Raw genomic sequence first — 24,935 nt, 5'->3', positions numbered from 1 at the left:
GCTTTGCATCACTAGCAGTTGGACCCGGTGGCTGTGGCAGAGGCGTACGGTGTTCAGAAGTCTTATCAAGCAGAGCAGCCGCATCCAAAAGGTGCTGTGCCAGAGCCAACGTGCCCTGCAAAGACGTGGGGCTGACCTAGCGAAGCTGCTTTGTGGACCACCATGAGTCCACCACCACCTGCTGGTGCTGCGTCATGGAGGAGACACAGGTCAGCGTCAATTTAGGCATCTCTGCACCACGTAGACCTTTCCTTACTGTACATCTACCTTAACTCCAGCCTTGTAGACATTAGATGTCTGCTAGCATAGGATCCTCCTTCAGGCAGAGGAAGAGGAACCTTCAGAGACAGATGTCTACCCTAGCCGTGTACCTAGAGAGGGATCTGAAATGAGTAGCTTTGACCAGTTTCAGATCCTGACTTTGGGATGCATAAAACTAGGACTTTTTCCCAAAATCCTGCCTAGCAAATTCCTGCTGTCTCCAGATGCTGTCGAGTGCAGCTGTATTAGTTCTTGAAAGCCTGCTGTTACAGACAGTAATTTTGCTGGGCTTTGGGTGGTCACTTGAGCAGATTTAATAGAGTTTCTCTCCATGGAACATTAATAATTCCCTTTAAGTGGCTAAGAGTGGGAGAATATTCAGGCTTGGGGATTGAAAGGAAGAGGTTTGTTTATTGTTCCAATATATACTGTAAACCCTGAATTTGACAGAAATGTAAATGCATACAGTCATTTTGCTGATTCATATTTTATTACTGGTTTCAATAGAACGTATAATATAGGCATGGCCGTAAAAGGCTTATTTCTAAGGTGACACATGCTGACTTGCAGCCGCACACTCTCCTTCCAAAAATGAGTAACTCTCGGGGTATGTGTGGCTTGTGGCTGGGTTGCGATAGGTAAATGAGAAGGAATTAGTGTGGTCGCCATCACTGCCACCCCTGACAGCTGTGACAGAAAGTGCATTGCGAAAGGGCAGCATGTGTCTCCAGAGGAGATGTGGAGTTTGCTGGGGGGGAGGCTGTGCGAGTGACAAAGCCCAGCCCAGGGTGATTGAAAATCCCTGGGAATGTTCTCCCCAGCACCAAAAGGGTCCAGGCTTCCATCAGGGAGCTAAGGCAATGGCTTGTGCCAGTACATGAGCCAGGCTTGGGGGCTGATTTGATGATCGTGTCCTTTGGCAGTATGGTTACAACTACCGATGATAGCTGCATCCCCAGATTTTACATCCTTTTAGGGGCCCACCTCCTTTGCACCCTCTGCACAGTCTGGGGAGAAGTGGGCTGGTTTGGTGGGCAGTGCAGGTCAGGAGCACAACCTGGGGACTTTCTCCTCTGGCTGCATTACAGTCTGGAGACTCATCTCCCAACTCCTCAGCTGGGGACACAAAGTTAGACAGTGTGACTGTCCTGTCCAGCAGCTGTCCCTGTGCCCAGCAGTTAAATACATTTTCCTATTGTAGGGTCCTTATATTTGCAGGTTTTAAAGGGGGAGTGATGTTTTGAGCAGAAATGCCCAAAGCATGGTATTGCTCCAGGCTGAAAAAGCATATCCTCCGTATCCCTGTATCCCAGCAAGGCAGAGCCAAGCTCGCCCATCCACAGAACCCACAGCCCGCTGTGCTGAATAAACGCAAACTGGAAACTGGTGAGGATGGCTGTGTGTCTCTGCCTGTGTGTGGCCCAGGCAGCAAATCGCAGAGTTGGAGAGGGATGGGTTTACGCTGTCTGTGATAGTCCTGCACGTCTAGGGCAGGAGAGGGTGTTCCTGCAAGTGGGAAGGCAGGAAGCCAAGCGTGGGAAAAGGAGGGAAAAGGAGGATGATTGTGAGAAGAGTAGGAGGGAAGGAAAGGGCAAGAGACAATAGTTCAACTTAGCAAAGAGGCAGTGATTGAGGGTGCGAGGATTTGGCAGAGTATCTGCCTGAAAACCCTGAAGTTCCACAGGAAGAAGGTAATTTTGTGTTTAATTCAATGCTGTGCCCTGACAGGGGGGGATCTGTCCCGCGCAGGACTCTTGCATCAGTTTTCCTGCCTTGGCCAGAAGCACTGAAGGGAATAAGGAGGGCCCTCCATGCTTGCCTCCTTTTTGGCATTTCGCAGTGAAACTTGGGTGTTCTTCACAAGACTAGGACACACAATAATTTTCTTCTTTCACTCTTCTCCCCACAAGAAACTTGGATTTCTCCTAAGCGTGAAATCAAAGGTCACTGCAACGAAATTTTTCCCAGTGACTTCAACACTGCATCTTTCTGGAGTTGTGGAAATTTGTTCCCTTCTTTCCAAGAGTTGGTTTCACATTGTCGGGAGCGTCCTGTAGAGAACAAGTACATTCTGTCTTACATATATATGGTCATGCAGTATAATCAAAGATCTAAATGCATTGCATGATTGTTGAATGGTGTTTGCATTTTGAGGATAGGTCTGTTTTTTCAGTCACTCTTCTAGCATTTTGCAATTAAAATGCAAATAGTCATCTGTCAGCGTGTTACACTGGCAGTTCTGTGATGCTTTGCTGGTTGATCCAGTTGATTTCACCTCAAGTTTTATCCTTCAGTCGTGCATGAAAAATGTAGTTGCACAAACTGTATAGAAATTAGAAGAGTTTTTCAGAGTTGTTTTTTGTCAGGGATTGTAGATCACACTCAAAGTACTGTACCTCTCAGGTCTGGCTTTGTGAATCTGAGGGTCTCTTGGTTTACATGAACTTTTTGTTTCCCTCTACTCAAAATGAGAATAAAAAAATTATCCCACTATTCTATGGCAAAATCCCAGGAGAATTTCCATTATTTGGACTAAGAATGTCCCAGAGCTTTGTCATTGTTCTGGAAGAGCCTGGAGGAGTTTTGCTCCCTTTCCCAGGCCCTTGCTTTGCTTTTCCAACATTGCATCTGGGGGTCATATGTAAGGTTACAAATCAAAGCCGGAAGATTTGCATGCTAATATAAACTACATGCAAGTGTTGGTGCAGAGCAGGAATCCTGAACACGGGAAGCTGAAAGGGACGCTGGGTTTTAGCAATGCCTCTTTGCAATTGTGAGGCTGACTGCGCAGGCAGTTTTTTGTCATTTGTGTAAGTAAAGTTACACACATACAGCGTGCAATAATCTGCTCTGTACCCGTAAGTGAAACAGGGTCAGCAATATCATGGTGTGCTCTGCCTTCGCGTGGCCGCAGGCTGTGTATGCTCTAAGCACTGTGTACATGCTCCATAGCTGGGAAAATACATCAGTACAACCCTACTGGTACAATGTAGATGGGCCGTCGTTCTTAGAGCAGAAGGAAAGGTTCTTGGAGAGATCTTCCACAGGCATAAGTAACTCTGTGCAAAGATGTGTGAGATTTGGTGTTAACTGGAAAACAGCAATTTCCAGATCATATTTTCTCTCTCTGTGTCTCGTCAATCTTGATGCATTTAACGCAGTAGCAAGCAGGTTCTTGTTAGTTCTCATTTGACCAAGCTGTTCCTGTATTCCTTGCCCCAGGGCACTCAACGACAAAAATCCCTTTGCCTTAAATATGAGCAGAGCTCTACTCATCCTATTTTGAACGTCCCCCAAGTCAATTCTGCTTGTGCCAGAATCAGGTCAGCTGCTTCTCTCTTGAATCTCTCTGATTTGGCAGCATCCTTCTGATATTTTAGCAATCCCACTTTCACATGAGGTTTGATTCAGCACCGTGAAGGGAATGAAACTCTTCCCGTTGGCTTCCATGGGTCTGATGACTCTGTAATGGCAGTCAAAACCAGACGCAGATTGTACCCCTTTGGACCAGGGCTGGGTTTAATTCACAGACATTGCCCTCATCTGACTGGTGCCAGCACTGACTGGACAGCAGAGTGATCTCTTATGGCTGAAGCTAGAAGGATGTGTTATAAACTAAGGAGGAATTTTAAAGGAACTCATAGCTGGCCTCAGTACTTATTAAAATTAATTTCAGCGTAAGCAGGATGAAGCCAGTTTTGATTCAATCTTTAAAATCTGTTCCTGTGGAGAGAATAAGGGCAGGGGAATGAAATTATCTGCATTTTTAAAAATAATTTTAAGAAGTGCCATGTCCCCTTTGTGTCTACCTTTTACCATGCAGCCTACATGATGGCTGTAAGAAATGAGAAGTGACTGGCCAGAGGGACCTCCACCTCACTGCCACATCCAGCACTGGCACTGAGGACTTCTGCATTGAGCCAGACTCTTCAGGGTTGATATGTTTCTTTTCAGAACAACTTCAACTACAAATCAGTTTCTAAAACCAATTTAGTGAAATTGATGCAATTTTTGTATTCAGAATCTTTCAGTCAAACTTACTTGAAGGACTTGAAACTTAAATATGAGAGGGTCTGTTTTGTCTGTTGATTGTTGTTTTCCCAGTTCTCTTTCCTTTTTTGAAAGGAGCTTCTCTTCCTTCACCAGGACATTCTTATATTTTGGGGTCCTCATGAAACACCAACCACCTGCTGGGGAGAAAGACGCAAGCACTGAGTTAAAATAGTTTATAATTCAGGTGGGATCCAGATTTAAGAGGCAATAAGACGAAAACTTTTTACCTTCAAGTGCAGCTGGATTATTTTCATTTGCTTGCCACAGCCAGCCTCTTTCAGACCCAGGTGGGGCATTTGAGAAGGCCATGAGAAAGCCAGGTTTCACAGAGAGCCTGTATGTTCTTACTTCCATTTTACGTTTGTCGCTCTGCTATTCTAATGCTCTGTAGGCTTAGATGTTGTGTTTTCTAATCGTCTGTCAACTCTTAAATGGCAGAAACTCAGTCCTGTGGTTATTCTGCTTTGCAAATAGTTCCACAATACATGGAAAGTAAATGCAGGTGGATAGAAACAGATTGGAAACAGAATACGAGTGCATGTTGTACTCTCCACAGATGCTCTGTCTCCCTTATGCGCATACGTAAATCTAATGGGTGGACCTTGTCTGCTTTGCTTGTCTGCTCTTTCCTTGCAGAGAAGCTGCTATTCTGCTTCCTGAAGCTGGGAGGTGGTAGCAGGGAAGCGACCAGTCTTTACTAGTCCTGTTTCTTATTCTCTTTCCATAAGCTCTAGTTATTGGATATGTTGGAGATAAGATAGGAGCCTTGACAGGTCTTTGACGCGACCCAGGATATCAGTTAAAAAACAAACAAAGCTCTGCTAATGCAACACAGATACTGCATGTCTGCAAGAATTAGACACATCATATTCTGCTCGCACACCCCTAAGAATGAAGTTAAATGAAGTAATCAAACAAGCCTGGCAAGAAGCTCGGAGGCGGTTTGTAACCGAGCTGCAGGGCTCCCAGCTGTTCCAGTTCTGCAGCTCTCTGGTCAAGTTATTGTCACAGATCATGGGTGCAAATTCCACTTTTTACCTTTTTATGCCTCTCATGGCCATGCAAATGACTGTGCAAAGAAATACAGTGGGGAGGCTTTTCCCCTTTTGGCTTATTGGTGTGATTGCGTGGGACTTGTTAGCATCTTCTTAGCAGGAAGGTGCTGTGAAGTCCTGAAGTCAGTGCTTAAAAACCCAAGCTGGCAAATGCCAAAAAACTTGAGGGATGAAGATGAGACTAAATAGAAATTTGAACGACAGACTTTGAAACCTCATCAATGTATGAAAAAAATATGGGAGGCTAAGTATTGTCTTACTCTGCCTGTGTAAACAAGATGAGCTGGATTCATTATTCAGATACAACCTTGTTCCTTGTCTGGTCTGTACTCCCAAAGCTAGGAAACCAGCAAAAACATCTAGCCAGGTGCCTCCATGCTCAAATGAGCTCCTCTTCCTGTATTCCCAGGGATGTCTGCTGGCTGGCTCAAGGCAGTTGTTTGCTATTCTCATTTGTGTTTAAGTACCAGAATTTGGCAGAGAGAAATGGATTTCATCCTCATTAATTCTCCACCAGGAGGAAGGTCTGTGCCCATACAGGATGCAGTAGTGGTGGGGTTTTCTAAACTAGAAAGGACCCAGCTTGAATCTCAGGGTATGGCTGGATTCAGAGCTAGAAATGAGTTTATTTTGCTTGTAGGCAGAATGGATTTGATGTGATATGGCTGAAAAAGAGAAGCAACATTAGTCCAGCATTAATCCTCTTGTATTGCCATTCAGAGCTGAAACAAGATGCACAAGACAAAACAGTGAAGGAAGGAAAACTCTCCTGTCCCTTCTTCCCCCCCCGGCCCCTTTCTCTGTATGTTTAATTAGACTGTAAATTAGCTTGCAAATTGTGATGCAAACTGGAATTGCTGTGTCCTGCTTAAATTGCCTGTGTGGTGGCTGCTCAAAGATGAGAACTGGTGAACGCTGGGGCTGTCCAATTTGTTCCCTCCCTCTGCTTTGCTTCCAAAACTTAGGTACGTGCAACATTTGTCCATGAGACCCATGGGTTCTTTTGGCTTTTTCTCAGTTACATTTCCCCCATTGGTAATGGAAACGCGAGCTGTTAGAGGGATGTCCATGAAACCACATCTGCTTCATGAAAAAGCCAGACACCCTGCACCTGCGTGCAGCCTGCGTCAGCTCCTGTGCTCGAGACTGCTCTAAGACACCCTGCCACGGCAGCAACCACCCTGCAAGAAGATCTCCTGTTTGGGGCTGCTTGGGTTTCATGTTTCTTCCAAGCCTCATCTCTGTTTCTCAGCTCACTCTTCAAATTCCTGGGGCGAGAACAGCTCCGGACTGGGGTTGAAAATAGCCCTTCCTCGGCTGTGTCCCGGCTGCGTTGTGGTCCCTCAGAGACCATCGTGCTGAAAGGTGACATCATTGCATGGCACCGGTGGTGGACTCGCCGCAGGCTCAGGGCTGAGGGTCTGACTTCATCTCTGTGGGAATTTCCCAGGTCTCACAGTGCTTTTTAGGGCCTTCTGGATGCTGGTGAGCTGGGCAAGGAGCCCGTGCTGCACTCACTGGATCCGGAGTCGAATGTGAACTTTCCGAAAGTCTGGATGTGTCCAAGCCAAGGGAAGGCACAGGTGATGCGTGCAGGAGGAGGGGCTGCATTCTCTGTGCTTATTTCTGGGGCATTTTACTCTCTGCTGCCATGCTGGCTTTTGTATGGGGCAGGAATTGAGGACACTGGGGACCCTCACCCCAGGGAAACCCTGGCTGCTGGTGCCAATGTCTTGTGGGGTGGAAGAAGGTACCTAACATCAACCGCGCCACTTCTGGAAGGCGAGCAGCTTTGCTGCTTTGACCTCGTGGGTACCGAAAGTGCTGTCTCTAGGCTGTTATCATTCCAAACCTGGCTCTGGGCCAGCACTGACTTTTGGTCATCAGAACATCTTTGACATTAAAACGGTTGTGCAAACAGTAAGTCGGTGCAGTGCCTGTACTCTGGTAATTTAGGGCATGGATGCATGTTGACTTTGTGGAGGGCTGCTGCAGTTTGATCTCTTTTAATGTCAACTCCACCAGCTGCATGAATCAGCTGAAATTGCTGCAAGCCTTGCGGGAGTCGGGCTGACTTTGCGCGGAAGCGGACCAGGGAGTGTTCACATGCTGAGCTGTGCTGGTGGAAGGTTTCCAGCTCACAGGCAGTGATAGCATCTGAATATGAGGGAAAAGGAGTGTCTGTTCCAGCTCAATCATGATTCACTGGAGGACAAACATCCAACACTTTAATACGAGACTTTGAAGAAGCTGACGTTCTCCAGGATAAAAGAGGCTATCGTGACGGTATCTGCATATATATCACACCATAGCGTTGGTTTTTTTGCATTCATAAAACTTTCTTAATAGCTGGTATTTACTGTAATTACTTATTAAAGGTTAACAGCACCCTCTCTTATGGGTGCAGGCGTATTTCTAGTCTCTGCTCTGCAATCTTGTCTTTGCCAATAGCTTGTGTATTTGTGGATGTTCTTATCTTGGTCTCATCAGACTGCTCATTTCAGGCGTTTATCTTCCACTCCACCTCATCTGGCTATAGAAAACAAAACATTAGCCTTTAAAAAGCCAATTGAAAAATCAGTCACATGAGAATAACCTGAATTCTTTACCTCTGGGTTTTGTGCCAGCTGCAACTGGATATTTTCCACTGAAAACAAGACATTCAGTGATAAAGCCATGCCCAGTGACATGAGTGAAGGCTTTTTGTAGTAGGAAGTCATCTCTCCTCATCGCTGGGCGTGGGCAGTAAAGGGAGAGCAAGAACTTCAGTTTGCAATAAATTTTCTGCTCTGTGGTGGGTAAAATGGAAGTTTCCCAGAGCTAGAATTAAACAATAATTAGCAGCTGATAAAATCCCCCTGATGTCCTGCACCTTCTTTCATGCAGCATGAATATTAAGAGCTGCTTATCAAGCTCAGTTCCTGATTAATATTCTCCAGTTTGTACAGACCTGCTTCTTGTTTCTCTGAAGAAGCATTTCTTTTAAAATACATAGTAGACTAAAAAAAAGACTGGATTTCTGAAATTAAAAATTGAACATTTTCAGTGGCTGGAGCATCCAGTGACTGTGCAGTAAGTTGTTTGTAATTTGTACTTCAATTATTATTTATTGCTAAGGACTTCTTTTTTTTTTTTTTGTTAAGGATTTTTAAGGTGAAGCATTTGCAGCTGCATTTTGATTCTTTAAGGTCATAAATATGTCAGATATGTAAAGCAGGTCTTTTTACCTTAAGTAGTTTATTGTTGTAGCAATTCATAATTTGCAATCATGATTAAAGTTTCGTTCTGTGCATGTAGGGACCCTAGGAAAACACTGTACTTACACGGAAGAGCTTGCTCCAGGACATGTAAGACCCTTTGATTTTATCTTCTGTTACCAAGAAGCAGCGTGCGGAGGACCTGGGACTCTCCCGTGGGCAGGACCAGCTGTGCGCTGGAGCGGTGGCTCGCGTGGCTCAGTTTTGGGAGCTGTCAGATGCTGCAGAAAGCCCTCTCTTGGCTCTGTGGCCAGCTCGGGAGAGCCATGCTGGGCCTGCCGGGCGGCCGAGCGTGGGATGGCTCTCCGTATTTATCTGATATTTCCTGCTGCCTCTTTGTCCCGTTGCGTTTGCATGACCTTGGGCTCCCCCAGGACTGCTTTTCTCATTCTCCCTTGGGATATCGTTGATCGCTTTTGCAGTGACCCATTTTAAGATCTGAGCAAAAAAAAAAATGACGAGGTAAGCTGATGTAATGTTTGCTGCTCGTGAAAAGGTTATGGGTCCAACTAAGGCAGCAGAAGCGAATAAACACCAAACTCTGATCTCCGAGGGAGAGAAATGTGATATCTAAGGCTTTTGAAACCTCTAGACCTTGCTTTTAAAATCTGGCATTTTACAGATCTTTTTCAAGCAGTTATTCCCCATTGTTTTAAATGGTGGCTTTCAAGAAGCAATTTGATTTATGCACACAAGCAAAGAAAATCAATAGCCATTTCAGATTTTGCACCTGTGTCCCACTAGGCAGATTTTGAGCCCATTCGTTTCTTGCTTCACAGAGCTCCAGGTTATGATTAAAGGCTTTTCTTGCTCCTGCTATGATCTTCCCATGAAATAGAAGTCAGTGCATCTGTATGCTGCCCGATTCATCACTTGCTGAGCTTGAAGAGACCTAAGGCTCAGAAAGATTTAATTGCTCTTTCAAATGTGCAGCAAAATCCTGGCTTGACTGAAGTCAGTGGCTGCTTCATTCCGGCAGAGCCTGCATGTCAGAGCTGGGGCCACATCTGCACCGTGCAGTGGGGTCCAGCTCCAACACCCATTCCCTGCACCAGACACATCCAGCCTCTTGCCCAGAATATCCCTTCACACCCAGCTCTGTCCCCTCTCGTGTGATGGGGTTGTTGTGCTACTTACTGCACCACTGAACAGTGCTGGACTCTTAAAGCAGGATTAACTCCTGTCCGGACTAGGTCTTGATCAAGCAGACTTGCAGGCTGTTAAAAATTTTGGGGGCTCACAGTTTTTGTGGGTTCTAAAGAGTAGCATGGGGAAGCCTGAAGTACCATGAAATTCAAAAAGCCTGGATGTCTGTGGCATGTGTGTTTTGTTTCTAGCTTCTGGAGAAAAGACGCATAATTAAAGAAAAAATATAATCTTTATTTGCATGTACAATATGTTTCTCCTATCCCTGTCTCATCCCCTTTGTGAGAACCTAGGACCAGAATTACAGTATCTGAAGTTGCTTTTGGATCCCAGTCAGCTCCCATCTGTCATGATCTGTTTTTAATCAAATGGGTTTTCCATCTGAAAGTAGCTGTTGGATAGAGAAGGAGTAGAAATATTTGTGTTGTGAATTAGCTCAGAGTGAAGCTACAAACTTTTTTTTTTTTTTTCACAACAAACACATGGAAAAATATTCTTCAGTGTAGTGTGGCTGGCCTGAAAGTTGGCAACAGCAGCTTCCTTCCCAGGCTGTGACTCTTTTGGCTTGTCTGCGTGGGTAAGATCTTTAAAGGGGACCTGAAACCGTCATATTACGCAGTCTTATCTCCTCTTCATGAAGCAGAGCAATGCTGGTGTCACCCTTTTGTACATGGGTATTTGTGTGGCTTGGTTTTCCAGGAGAAATATGAGACACAGCAGAGGAATAACCTGGGTTTGCTGAGAGTCGTGCCTCACTCCTGGGCGGTCTTTCCTTTGCCAGCCTTGATGGTCTCTGCTCTGGTGGGAGCAGCAGATAGACTTGATAGGATAACTGAGTCAAATTCAGGCTCTTAGTCCTTACCCTCAGTGCTCTATGAAAGGCCCCAGATCTCCTTAACAGTCTGTGCTCAATGTGTCCAGTTCTCAAATACCATGAAACTGGGCTTTGGGAGATGGGGAGCAAACTGCCTTGGGGACTGAATGTGGTTGTAACAAGCAGAGAGAAAAGTGAGGCTGCAGGACCTCCATGGTTTCCAGGATATCAGATGATACCTCTCTCCTACTGGGAAAGAAGAAGGGAAAAATCCCTTGGTCCTTGGAAAAGCATTGTTAAGACTGTTCTTCAACATCCCTCCAGGGGTTCTCATGTGATACCTTTTATTGTTAAAAGCACAGAAGCAATTACCCTGCATCAGCACCTTGGAAGATGGGCTGGTGTCCTGGGGGAGATGGAGAAGAGGGTAATGCTTATCCATCCCTTGTTGCTGGAGACAGACAGCTTCACGTCTGCATCCATGGCAAAAGGGAGAGCTCCTGCTGCAGCGCTGGGGCTGAGGGAGGAGGGATGCTTTCCTGTTTCCTCTGCCAGATCCTTATCTCGCTCCATTTGTGAAATCTGGAAATTGTTTTAAAGACCTAGGAGCTGGCCTAGCTGTGATTTCCGTTATGTTGGCATTGCATAGTCACTCTCAGTGGTCACCCTTGATGGCTCCATCCTGTGTTTGCTGAAGTCTTGTGTATCTGTCATGAAGGCAGCAGGACCAGCATTTGGCCTGAAGGCTGGTGTATGAGAGAGCAGAATCTGGCTCATTTTTTTCCTTTTTTTTTAAAAACGTTTTGGAGGTACTAGGGTCAAAGGGAAACATTTTTGTGTTTATATATATATGTATGTGTGTGCATGCGTGTGCGAATAATTTTTTTTATCCCAGCTTCCGGCAAAACAGTGTTTCTGTAAGGTGATTGTTTTGGGCATGGACTAGGCCTGGACAAGGGAAATCCTGGGCTTGTTCTGGGCTTGTGTTGCTCTTTCCACCGATGTAAGAAAACAATGTCATTCTCACTGACCTGCTTTATATCACCTTTGAATCAGTCTGATAGGTGCCAGAGGTGCTGAGTGGTACGACGTGACTCAGCAAGGGCTGCATGCTATAGGATTGAGCTGTTGCCGTGCATGTACGGATGTGCGTAAGCGGTTGTGTTGCACGGTTGTAATCCCACAACCCCCCTGGAGCTGAGTTGCCTTTGAATTTCCTTGTCAAACTAGAGCCGTATCTGGCCTGGGAAGGGCCATGGTTATATCTGCATATACAAGGAAAACCTGGAGCATGGGGTTGGAGATCAGCAGCCCACGATGGGCTGTTACTTCAGGAGTAGAATAGCTCTCCTGGCTGTGCCTGTGACATGCCCCTGGGGCCCTCCAAACAGGCAGAGGTAGAGGGCAGGGTGGGCTACCAGGGACCAGAAAATGTGCTGTCACTCAATTAAAGTTTTCATCCCAGGGAGAGCAGAATCAGTGGGAGCTGGTGATGGGGATGGGTGGGAGAACACTGGGTGCTCTCCTGAGACCTCTGCTAAAGGCTGCAAGAGGGCAATGGCTTTAATTTAGGGTAGTCCTGCACCCAAGGTTATATTCCTCATTGTGAGCAGGAGCAGGCAGCGACATGTGGAATTTACCTGTACTGACTGTTCAGCCTTTGGAGGTATCCTGTGCTTCAGAACCCACCTTAACTTGTATTTTCTTTTTCCTGAACAGGTCTATATCATCAACGTAACATGGTCTGACCTGACTTCCCAGATCATCTACCGGAGATACAGCAAGTTCTTTGACCTGCAGGTAAGTCTGTCTTGTCTAACATTAAACATTTCTACTCATACTTCTAGTCGTGTTTCTAGCTGGGTTAATGGTGCCTTTAAATAAGGCTTTGTGCTTGTTTGGTCTGTTACATGTCATGATCTTGAAACTTTTCAGACTCTGTCCTTGTAGGGTATGAGATAAGTGGGTGGTATGCTCACAGTGGGTAACTTGCACTGTAAAGACATTTAAAGCTGACATTTTCATGAATGGTTCCTATTGAAGAGGGGATCTAATTTTAAATACTTCAGATGCACTTAGAACAGAGAGCGCGCTACATTTTTGGCCCCCAGAAACTGCTTACCCAAATCACTGAAAACAACAGAGCTTCTGCACACTCCCACAGCAGTTCAGTAATGGAGATGGTAGTGGAAACCTTCCAGACCCTCCTCCTAACCATCTACCCAGCCAACTGGTGTCCTGGCTTCTGCTGTTTTGTACAGCTCCCTTGCTGTATTCTGTGCCTTGTATTTACATTTCATTGAAAGCTTTCTTGCTGGATAGTGGCTGACCGATGTCTGAAGCCAGGAAATGAGAAAAGTCCACATTACAAAGTTTCAGCGTGGGCATCAGCTACTTCATTTCTGGTACTGCTCCCAGGCACCTGCACGGGTAGGGAGAGCTTTCTGGCTGATGTGGTATTTAGCAATAATCCAGATCCATTGATACTTTTGTATCATTGTACCTTCGTAGGCAGCAAAACTATAATTGCCTGGGATGAAAACAAAAGCTGTGGTTTGACAGACTCCTGAACTTTGGGGGAAATGTTGATTTTGGGCTGGAGCTTGTGGTTGGAGCTGGGCTGTGGTTAGAATATCAAGTGAGTTCTCACAGATGGTGTTAAGGATGTGCACAGCTGACTGGGCTGTGTCCTGGGAAATAACACTGAGCCTTTTTGCCATGATAAATTAGGAAAAAAAGGGTTCCTCCCTTTGGTACCTGATCTGAGATATCTTGAAGAGTCCTAGTTTCATTATTCCTCCCCCTTTATGTGTCATTTCTGGTACTTGGACATCTGAAGCTTGCCTGTTTTGCAAGCTATATGGTTATGGCCTCCTGGCTTTTCTGGTGGAAAACGGGACCATTTCTATGGCCAGGCCTGATTTCTGTGTTTGCTGTGTGACTGGAAGACAAAAGAGGGATGTTCTTAAGCTTCCTCTTGTGCCTCTCTCCAGTTCTTACTGGACTGAAGCACCAGGCCTACCAGTCCCACTGCTGTGAAGAGTATGTCAGTGGCTTCTCTGTGTTGGATGTACCTGCTAAAGATGCACAGCTCCATAGTCACAAGCATTTGTTGTCAGCATGCAGATTGTGGCCAAAACTGTTTCTTTCTCTCTCTCCTTTTTCTTTTTGCCCCAGTTCTTTTTATGTATGTGTTCTTCTGGGTCTCCTGGCCTTTGCTGGTAGGTTTGAAAAGTTCCCATCAAGCGTGGAGTTATCAATGGGGTTAGTGTGTTGGACAGGAAATGATGTCTCAATCAGGGAGTGAGTCCTGAAAGGTCCCATTGATAAGTGCAAGGGGGCCCAGCGCCAGTGGAAAACTGCTTGCACAACGCTTCTCCCCCCACGAGAAAATACGACAAGAAAGTAACAAAATTCCCTTCCTTAACCCTTTTCCCTCCCAGGGATCTCCGTCATGGCCAGTACTGCGTCAGCAGTGACAGCCCTCTGCAACAGCCTCTTTAGCTCCTGCAGCATGAGGCGTGCAGTTACTGAAACTGAGGTCTTCACCTAGGGTTTCCACGGTCTTGTCATGTCTCTGTAACATATCACGGTGGTGATCTGTACCTCAGTTTCCTAGCTGTAACATGGGGATAAGGCCCTGTGTGCTCAGGCTTGCCATAAGATGCTTTTAGACTCCCAGAGGTGATTCCTTTTTTGCTATTTTTTTCTGGGCTCTTGATGCAGCCAGAGCATCTCTGAGGTGACGCAAGTGAAATGGATTTTGGATTTTGAATTGCAACTTATATTTACAACTCTAACAAAGCCTGCAAAGGGAGTTGGAAAAGCAAATTAAGTGTTAGGGCACTTTGGGAAAGCTTTGCATTTTGGGAAACTTGTGGCTTCATGTGCAGTGATTCTTGCTCAACGGCAAATGCTGCGTTACTACAGCACATGGATAAGCAGGCACAGAAAGCTTCATGTAGAAGCTCTGCAGCCCCTTTTCCAGCTGCTTGTAATTGCTCAGGCTTAATGCTTGGTTAATGGCTCCCTGTACCTGGTGGACCTGCTTCTAGTGTCTCTAGCTTCAGGCAACAGCAACAGGGAGACCTTAGCATTTTTAGGAAAATCCTTCTGGTATTGTAAAGCAGCTGTTTCAGGGTTTAGCAGTGGAGGATTCCCCATGTTTGCTGTCTGAAGCATGACTGGCCTGTAATGGGGCTCTAGGCTGCGCTGCATCTTGCCTTGCAGACAGTGCTTCCCAGTCACATTAAGATTTCCTGAATGGAAGAGCAATGTTTCCAATGGAAAGCCCAGAGCAGAGCCTTTCATGATGGAAGTTGGAGAGCAACATGGGCGTGCCAGCCATTCCCCAAACCCTTGAGGGGCTGAACCTGGCTCTTGGTCGTGGACCACATGGCAGGTGTCTGCTTGTTGAGCATCAAGGTAGTCTCCTTAGGTCCCTCTCATTTTGCTCCAGATAAGGACATGACCTGTGATTTCCAGATTTTTGGTGGAAGCTTGAACTTCTGACCTAGCACTGGTTGGACCTGGGTTTTGCAACCCAATACCACACACGGTAATGTGGTCTTAGCATAATCAATCTACTTTGGTAATGTCCCTTCTTATCCCCATGTGGCCCTTCCAGCAGAAAATCAAGCAAACACTCAGTGAGTAAAGCTCAGCTGATTTGCGGGCACCACTCATGTCCGAAACAGCTGGAGTCTGCAGGTCTCTGCCAGCTCCACTCATCCCACTGTGTCCACGACAGAGCTGCACTTCAGGGCTTCCTAAGCCTGCACGTGTCTCGTTTGCTCTTGACTGGAAGCAGAGGAACAAGGACTGGCTTGTATTGACTTCATCAGGGCTGCAATGCCTGGTGTTGACAGTGACACTGGATAGGACCCATGGGGAAACCGTGGGAGCTGCCCAGGGCCAAGGAGGGAGGAATACAGATAATTAACTTCACTACTGCAATTTCATGTTTCTTTAAAATTAGATAGCCTACCTTTCCCTGAACGGCTGTAAGTGGCTCAGTGGTTTTGAGAGCCCTCGCATTACTAGATACTGGGCTTTTTGAAACACTTCCTAGCAAATCCTCCCAGGCACTGTAGGCAGCAAGAGGCTGCTCTGTCCCAAGGATTCAAATCCCAAAAGTGTTTGTTTGTGCTATTTCAGCAATGTGTATGCTTGAATTGGGAGTTACGTTGTTTTCAGGATGAGTAATAGGGCAGTGAGACTGGACATACCATGGGATTTTGAAGCTGGAGTTTGCCTCATGAAGGTGTGAAAAGTATAGCAAACAGAACCCAATGCAACAAGCCAAGTGTCAGCCCTATGCTGCTTCAGTGAGGCTAGAGATCTATAAATACAGGATTAAATTAAATGCGGGCGTTGCTGCATCATTTAATTGTGCAACCAAGTCACATCTGCTGCTGAGCGTGGGTCAAATGATGGCAGCAGAATACATGTGGATGCCAACATTTCAGTAAATAGGATTGAAAGTATTGAATTAACTCTGCATAGATGAAAGCATTACTATAAATTGCTTGTCAAGTCCAATTATCTGTTGTCTTTCACCCTGGGGAAGCATTCGCACCTGAGCACCACGTGGGGTCAAAGCCACCTCCTAATTTAATATTTGAAGTGCTGATTTCTCATGCACTCTGCACCTGGGTGCTTGGCTCTTGCCTGCGATGCAGAACGGGGGAACGTGGGTCGTCCATCACTGGGAGAGATGGCGATGTGAACATTGCCTGTAGCTAGTGCTGACCCTCGCGGCAGGCTGGTGGCTTATTCAGGCACATTCCCTGGATACCATCCGAGGTCTCCCACCATCACGGATGGATTTGCTGGTGGTAGTAGCAGAATCCTCTCCTGAGTTCGTAGTTCAAGTTGGCAATGCTCCTGTTGTCCCCAAAGATGCTGAGAAAGGACCCTGTTCTACTGGGATAGAAGGGATAACTCCTGGCATTTCCACTGTGCAGTAAAAGACATCTACAGATGTAAGGCTCATGTTTTTCTTGCTGGAAAGTGCTTTCAGAGGCTGTTAGCAGGATGGGGATTTACAGTTGAGTGTGTGCATAAATAATTACCCAAAGCATAAGGTGGAGAAGGGGATAAGGGGATGCAGCCAGCTCACCCTCCCAGTTGCCATGCTGGGCTGGGAAGCAACAACAGTGTTTGCAGCTGGCAAGTACGAAGGGTGGCTCTTACCGCACCCCCCCACCTCTCCCTGCCAGTTGCTCAGTACCACCTTGGGCTTTTTATAGATGTTATGACCCCAGTTGGGTGCTGCCCCTTGCTGCCAAGAAACCCTTTCCCCAGCAAAGTGAGCAGGGAAAATATGACCATGCTTCAGTGCCTGGTGTCTTAGCTTGAATCACCAGCAGCTCATGTTCTGCATTTTATCCAGCGATTCCAAATGTTCTGGTCTGATTTCATGCCTGTCTTACTCGGTGCCTGGAGTCAGAGTATGAACAGGACCAGAGCCTCGGCAGAGGGACCAAACCCTACGTTCAGATACTGGCCTCTCCGTTGCTCCCGTGAGGACGACTGGGTCTCCGTGTGTGGAAGATCCTTTCTCACAATACCGAAATGCAGCTTTCTCCAAGGCAAAACACAGCAGCTGGCTTTAGTGGCGTGCCATAATCCCACATTGTGTTTCTGGCTGCGTGAGAGGCGAACGACATCCTCGCTGGAGCTGCGGCAGGAATGTTAGGTAGGCAGATCGCCGCCTCTCCACACAAGGACCAACACAGACATTTTGGCTGCAAGGAGACATCTGAAATGTCACAATTTTGAAAAGGCAAATAAACAAGGCTCTGTTAAAGAATTTGCTTTGTGTATCAGTTAGCAAAAAATTATCTGCTTGATGCGGTCTGCTGATCTAAGCAGGTTTTCTTCAAAGTGGCGCAGAAAGAGGAACTCACTAGCAGCCAATTAGAACATGAAAAAAAAAAGAATATCAAGAATTTTGTTAGGGAGCGGAAAGAGATGTAAGTTGTTTCCAGGCTGACGATAAAACATCAAGAGCTTCATTTGTTATTGCTAGGGTATTGCTGATTGTTTATAGTGCTATAATGGAGTAACTGAGCATTGAAGAGGACATTAAACAAAAATGGTACTATAAAAAACAGTAATTGCAGTCTGTATCTCTGCTTTTCTTACTCAGACTGGAGTTCATCTGAACGCTGCTGCTATTGATCATTCTTCCGTTACGTGCTCTTCTGTACAAACATCCCTTTCTCTGTTACCCCAAGCTGTATCAAATGTTGTAACGTCTACTCTCATTTCCAGTTAGGTGGTTGTAACTGTGCCCCGTGCCCGAGGACCCTACATTTCACCGGGTCACTATGATTTGAACCAGGACCTGTGGCTTTGGGGTGCAGGCTTGCTGGGGCAGAGCAAAGAGGGAATTGGTGCAGGGGGCTTGCGGGGTAGGTGCCTGACAGGACTCTGATGGAATTGCATATGTTCACTCCATTAGTTAATTTGGGTTAATTGCCCAAGTGGGGAACCCACTGCCCCTAAATGTGGTGGTCCAGTCCAGTCTAACTCAGTAATGACTGTTTTTGTAGGACCTATGATATTTCATGTTGTAACATTCACGCTTTTAGCTCTGCAGGAGCGGTGAATGGACAAGCTCAAGCGTGTGCTAAATTTATCAGTGATGAAGAGTATAGGTAAGAATGCAAAGGGGCAAGCATGCTCCTGCATTTGCAAATGCTAACTCCTAACCTTGAACCCACCAGGCCTTTTTAGCAGGGTGAGTAGAGTCACTGCCTGGTCTTCTCAACCATCCACAGCAGCAGGGTCACTCTGCAATGAGTGATGGTGTCTTCCATAGGTGCCACACCGTGCATAGCTCCTGGCACTGCGGGAAGGGAAGGAGGGCTGTTGATGTGGCTCCACACGTGATGCAGCTTGCCCTTCTCTCAGCGTGGGAGGTTTGCGTTAAAAAGATTCCCAGCCTCTGACGAGCTCAGGGAGTGTTTCTGTTGGGCTACGTGTGTCTGTCTGAGGGCGCGTATGGAAACAGGCAGGAAAGCTGGAGGAGAAGGTGGGGTCGAATAGGGCAGAGAAGGAGGTGGGGTGGCAGAGGGTTGTTGCATCACACTGTGGTGTGAGTGCACAGTGAAACATAAGGCCAAGGGGGAGAAAGGAAAGATATTTACTTACTGGCATTGCTCCTGCTGGGCTGTGTTGACAGCAGGGGATCTGGGCTCTGCAGTCAAAGCATGTGGCTCCCTCTGCTCTGGGCTGTGCTGGCCTTGGCCAGGATGGTCTGGGTTGCAAGGATTACATTTCTCCTGCTCCCGTTCCCTCAGTGTGGGATGCTGGGCCTCAGCATCCTGGCCCTGCTGTAGACATTGAGAGCTGCTGTGAAATCCTTGTCCAGACCAGGGGCCTGCGAGGTTCAGACCCAGGGCTTGGCTTCAGGGCCATCCCTGATAGTCACGGGGCTGTGGGGATGGAGTTACTCCAACAGTTGGGATGTAGGTTCGGTTTGAAAACAGCTTCCTTAAGAGCAGGATTGAAACTGAAACAAGCCTGGGAAAATTCAGAGGAAATCTGAACATGGCTCTGTCAACATGTCTGTTCCCAAAGGTCAGCGCCGGCTCCTTGGGGAGAAATGGCATGTCCTTTCTTCCAAGTAAACACAGGCCAGTTGTCTGCTGCCACTATCCCAGACGGTGTGTGGAGAGGCCGGCAGTGGCAAGGTTTGCAGGTGATGGAGAAAACCAGATTTCCAGGAGGAGCCCTGAGCTGCCGGCTGTGAGCGCTGACCGTGCCTCCCATGCTTTGGCAGCTGTGCTGGAGCTCCTGGTGCAGCCACGCTTGCAAGACTTGGCTCTTAGTAGCAGAGACCCCCCGATGCCTGCCCTCAGAAAAAATAGCCCAGCAGCAAGCTTGCCAGTACCAGGGCTTGCTAGGGAAATTGAGGTGCCCCTGGAAAAAAATGAATAGCTGATATAGTTATTGACCCGGGAATGGTTGTCTCAGCTGATTTAAAGGCTATTTAAATACCATTTGTCCTTCTAGCCCTCAGTCAGTGCCTTAGGATACCAGTTGGCTTGGGGCAGTATCTTTGTCTTCAATGAATAAATGTAATTGTTTATAATTCTTATTTCCATCATTATTTAAATGTTTGCTTGGCAAAACAATCTGTTCAGCTTCCAGTATTTGTTTCTAAAGAGACTTTACGCGTCAGACAAAGATGAGGGCCATGATGGGGAAATGGCAAAGTGCCTGCCAAGCTACAATAGAGGCTGCGTTCAATGAACACGGCAAATAACCTGCAATTGAGAAAGCGACCCAGCCTATGGGACCCTTGCCCTTCGTACTTCTGCACTTGGGTGCTGTTGAGGCATAAAGCTGACACTTGAATATTGCCTGTATGCTGCAGCGTGGGAATCTTCTGCGTGGTGGCTATGGGGCGATATTTCCTGCTCAGCACCAGTTTAATATACTCCCCTGCCTGGCCCATGTGTAGGTCTGGCCAGGACACGGGTGAGCTTAGAAAGCGAGGTCGTGGCTTAGCCAGCTCCTCAGGGTGTGATGGCAGCAAGGCAAGAACAGAGGTGATACTCATGCTACCCCATCTTGGTGGTCTGAGGATTCAATAGGGATGCCCCTCTGTAACGATAGGGAATGGATTTTGCTATCAAAGGATTAAGGTTTTTATTTTCTCTGGGGGCTGCTGTGGGTCAGAGGTTGAGTCTCCCAACGGTGCCATCATAACCTCTCACTGTGCACAAGAGGTTTTGCAATACCACAAACACCCACAGGAGTCTTACGTGTTCTGGACAAGGTGGCAGTGAGGTTTTAGGTCTCTGGTTGGGTGTTTGTCCTGACCCAACTCCAGGACAGGAATCTCTGGAAGCTGCATGTCTGAGGGTTGTGTCCTCCTCCATTCCCTTGATACACAAGAGCAGGGTCCTGGACCCCACCATGGCATCAGTGACTGTGATGGATGTTGTTTGGGGTCATTGCACCACATGGGCATTGTTCCATATAATGCTGATATTCTCCTGGATATCGACAAGTCCTTATTTCCCTGGTGTTCATGTCCTGTGTATGGAATCAGTAGCACTGAAGCATTTCATCACACCATCAAGAAGCTTTTGCCTTACCTGACCCAGATGAAATGCTAGTTCACTTCTAAGGTCATACAGGAGCATGACATCGAGTGGAAGGCTGCTCCGAAGATGAGTTTTTCCCTCCATCCTTGTGATCTCACGTGCTGTGCTGCGACAATCTGAGCCGCTCGAGAGGGGCTGCGCAATTAGTGATCTGCTCTGATTGCTGAAGGGAATTCACTGTTGCTGCTGATTTCTTGCCTTTTGCAGCCTCTGAGCAGAAGGTCAACACTGGCAGATCTTCGTTAGCATTCAATTTGTAGCTCTTCTTTAAGCAGGCTCCTGATACTAGGAAATAAAGCAAAGTTTAATTAAGCTACAGGCTTTATAGGTAATTAGACAAATGAGTAGGGGTTTTTTTAATCTTTTTTTTTTTTTTTTAAAGATTGGGTGTGTCACAAAAGTTGTTGACTTCTTTACTGCGTCCTTTTAACTATACATGGTCTTCTACTGCGGTTCCTCCACCTTCTTAGAGAGCATCTTCCATCATCACTCTAGGGGATTGTGTGCGTGGATGCATGCAGATGTATCCCTGATCCCTGCTGGAATAAATCAGAATTGCTCAGCTGTGTCTTTTGGCTGGCAGATAAATTTTGTGTGTCAAAAGAAGAGCCTGTGCCCCGGGGGCCAAGGGGACTGTGGTTTTTCGGTCTGCTGCTTCCCCAAAGTGGTGTGCAGCTGCAGAGTGCGGCGTCTGGATCGTGCATGAGGTGGGCAATGCTTTGGAAATTGCTGCCTCTGATGATGCTCAGGTTTGGGTTTTGCTCTGCATGATTTCATGAGGCCTGGATCCCACACTGAGTGCCCTTTTAATCTCATCAACCAGGGGAGAGTGTGAAGTCCATCTCTGAGGTGTGTGATCATGCTGGGACAGCAATGACTGCCAGCTCTGCTTCATGGAGGAAGGCCTTGGGGGATTCGGAGGGGAGTGTGGAGTTACAAAGTCGATCCGATTTCAGGTGGAGAGTGAGTGCTCATAAAGCAGAGATCCCCTGGGAGACCCGATCTCCGAAATAGCGGCTATGGGAAGTGTCCTGGTACGGAGCCCCCAGCAAGCTCTCTGAGCTGGACCAGAGCTTCCCCTGGCTGCAGAGTTACGGGTACAGTCAGGGAAATCTTAGAAATTAAATGAGTGGCAGAGCTCAGCAGTGATGAACTCTCACTGCTTATTAAGAGCCCAGTGGGGTGGGTTTTTTAGAGGGTGTGTGGACTTTGAGTATGAGAGAGAAGCCTGCACTGAAGGCTCTTGACCTAAAGCTGGTGAAGCTTTGGGAAAGATTTGGGAAAGTTCAGCTTCTCTCTCCAGTTTGGATCTGACGGCTGTGAAGTAATGCCACATTACCAGATGCTCACATATTCATGGGATAGTATTTTTAGAACAGGACAAAGACTGGAAAAGTCTCAGTGGATATTATTTGGAACCTATAAACAAATTGCTTTACCTGCTTTTTGCGTGCATGCATTTTTTTATGAATTATCTAGAAAGAGTTTAACTCCAGCAGGTTTATCTAACCCAAGAATCTCAGGGGAGCACTGAAGAACTGTAATAGATAGTAGATTTCCCAGTGGACTAATTCACATTGTCTGGAGTGGGAACCTGACTTATAAAGGATTAAAGCCACTCTGCTGGAGAACGGGAAGGTTAGCTTATATTGTACTGTCAGATACTCTGCATCCACCATTTGAACTATACAACCTTGTTACCTGCAAAGATCCTTCAAGGAATACATAAAGAGTATCAAACTCCACTTATGTGCCTGTAGGAAGCACAGAGAGCAGCGAAATTAGCCAAAAGGGTTATTTGATGAGAATTATTTCCTTGCTTTCTGGAGGTTTGGTTTGTGTAAGTTGTTCTTGTTATCAGTACCTACATCCCACACCTATTGCTGACCCGGAGGCTGTGAGGATGGTGGGGACCCTGCAACATGGGAAGGCCTCTCCTGGATACAGCCACAGAGGGGAAAAGCAGCAAGTTCTCCCAAATGAACTGAGTTGATTTACATCAGCTGAGGAGGATTCAGACCTATTTCATAGCTGTTGGTTGCTTTTCATGTTAAAAATCAAATGCATCAGGATGCATGAATCTCTGCAAGGTTGTGGTGCTAATGGAAAGCACGCGTTTAGAAAAACATGCCTGAAATTGCCAAAAATTTTGAATCATGATGGAAAATTTTGGTACTGGGCGCACGCCACCTAGTTTTGTTCCTGGGTGTTATGTTGTACAAGGGATCATGCAGAATCATGGTAAAACCAGGCTGAAAGCCTTTCTTCAGCAGAGCATGTGAAGGCTCAACGTGTACATCCCGTGTTATTCTACCTCCGTTTCTATTATTCTGATGTTGGAAGGTCTCGTCATAGCCCATTAGGTCTCCACAGCAGGATTTAAAGCTCAACCTTGGGAGGAGCCCACTTGTTTGTTAACCTTGTTCCAGGTTTTGTTTGCTGGAACAATAAAACACAGGAGAGCAGTTTGGCCGTGGGACCGGCCCCAGCCAAAGCTACAGCTCTGGGGCTGCTCTCACACAGGCAGTGAGTTCTCCAAGTGCCGCTTTATTAGCTTATTTCCTCTTTTACCACAGATCAAGATCAGCCTTTTTATTTTTTTTTTCTGGAATCTCTGTGTGAAAATTAAATTCCTTGGTGGGATTTTTCCGTGGCCTTTCTTCCCTGAAGCACCCAAGCCCAAAGAGTTCAGTCATGACAATTCCACCCCCTCCACCGCTTTGCTGTTCTCCCCTAATCGTACTCAGCTTTCAATTATTTATACTGCCAGAAAATCGTGTGGAGTTCACACCCCCAGCCCCGAAACACAATTCCGCTTTTGTGCTGGGAATACAATCCTTCACTTTCATTAAGTGTGCGGAGACCAAGATGAGAAGTGCCTGTTGTGTTCGCATCCCTTGGCTCGCGATGAGAGGAGCTGGTTGTTTTTGCAAACGTCCTAAATAGCCCTGCAAGGGTTACGGGGAGTTTATTTACATTATTGCATTTAAGTGCAAATAGAAAATTGCTCAGCCATAATGGAAAGGTTATGCAGGGCTCTGTCAGGGCTCTTTTCCCTGCCACCTCTCCCCTCCTGGCTTTCTGCTCTTACAGGCTCAGATGTGGGAAGGCTGTGTCTGGAAGGAGCTGTAGCTCTTGGTCCTGTTAGCCAGGGTTTGCTTACCGGACATACAAAAGCATCAACTGGTGTCTCTTCCACTGTGGACTGCATGTCGTCCTGCCTGCCGTAGGAAAGGCTCCTGATCAGGCTTGCCCCAGCCTGATTTATGAGCGTTGGGTGCTATTTGCTTCTTCCCTATATCACCTGAATAACTGACCTTTTCTGCAGAAGCAGCGTATGGAGCATGAAGTTGGGAGTATGTTTTCCGCTTTGTTCCCTTCGTCCTTGCCTAGAGTCGCAGCATGCTTCTCCTTTTCTGCAGCCAGAGTGGTTTCACGTCTCGTGCAAGCACAAGTATTTCCACTGCAGAACTGTCTTTTGCAATTTCCGCTTTCCCTCCTTCAGGGGAAGCATCGATGAGTTGCCAGTGGAGTGGTCAGGGCAGCAAAACCCACAGAGAAGCCACGCTGCTGAGCAGATGGTGGCGAAGTCATGCAGAAAGCAAGAGTCCTCCTGCTCTGGGGCACCAGCTTTGTGCACCCTCCTTCCTGGGTGCCCTGTTTGAACAACACCCAGCCAAGCTGGGGGCTTTGCTCTTTGCCTTTTGCTTTTCATTTAAAAGGAGAGGTCTAGTCTACAGGGTCTGTGCAGCAAAGGGGGAACTTGAACTTGTGTGTCAGATCCTTTGGCATTGCCTGTAGTTTTCTGAAGCTACCCCATTTAACTGTTGGGTTAGCATTTGCTCTTCCCTGCCCGTGCCCAGGAGAACCATGGCAGGGTTGACGGTCCCTTGGTATAAGCGTGAGAGGAGTGTGTCCTGGGAGCATGCCGTGGGTGTGTTTCTGACCCACAGTGTTCTCAGGTCCAAACCCCAAGAGCTTAATTCTGGGTAGGATCCGCAGGTAGGTAGGAGCGGGGCAGGGCTGGCGTGAGCTGCAGCTGTCCCTAATGGTGCAAGCGAGTCCTTGCACATGGGGCTCGTTCGAGTGCAGCTGGGACCCTTTGAAGGTGCAAAGCCAGCAGAGCAGAGCGGGGAGTTGCAGTCCAGTGAGGAGGTCCGTGTTTTGGAGCGAAGCAAGTTGCTGAGAAATTCTTGATTGGCAGAAGCTGTGAACAAGCTCACAA

At 46.9% G+C, this 24,935-nt stretch overlaps 1 protein-coding gene across 3 annotated transcripts in view; it reads left to right on the top strand.

The window, feature by feature from the left end:
* SH3PXD2A (SH3 and PX domains 2A) overlaps positions 1–24,935 on the top strand; it is a 273,771-nt gene that overhangs the window by 34,003 nt on the left and 214,833 nt on the right. For all 3 annotated transcript variants that reach the window (XM_087765178.1, XM_087765179.1, XM_087765176.1), the window contains exon 2: positions 12,306–12,386. In XM_087765178.1, coding sequence (XP_087621304.1) covers positions 12,306–12,386 — 81 coding nt within the window. The remainder of the gene's footprint in view (positions 1–12,305; positions 12,387–24,935) is intronic.

This window comes from Nipponia nippon, unplaced genomic scaffold (genome assembly GCF_047370975.1).
Source record: "Nipponia nippon isolate SJK-2023a ecotype South Korea unplaced genomic scaffold, ASM4737097v1 scaffold_3, whole genome shotgun sequence".
In the NCBI taxonomy this organism is placed as follows: domain Eukaryota; kingdom Metazoa; phylum Chordata; class Aves; order Pelecaniformes; family Threskiornithidae; genus Nipponia; species Nipponia nippon.
This window is presented reverse-complemented; position numbering and strand designations above follow the sequence as displayed.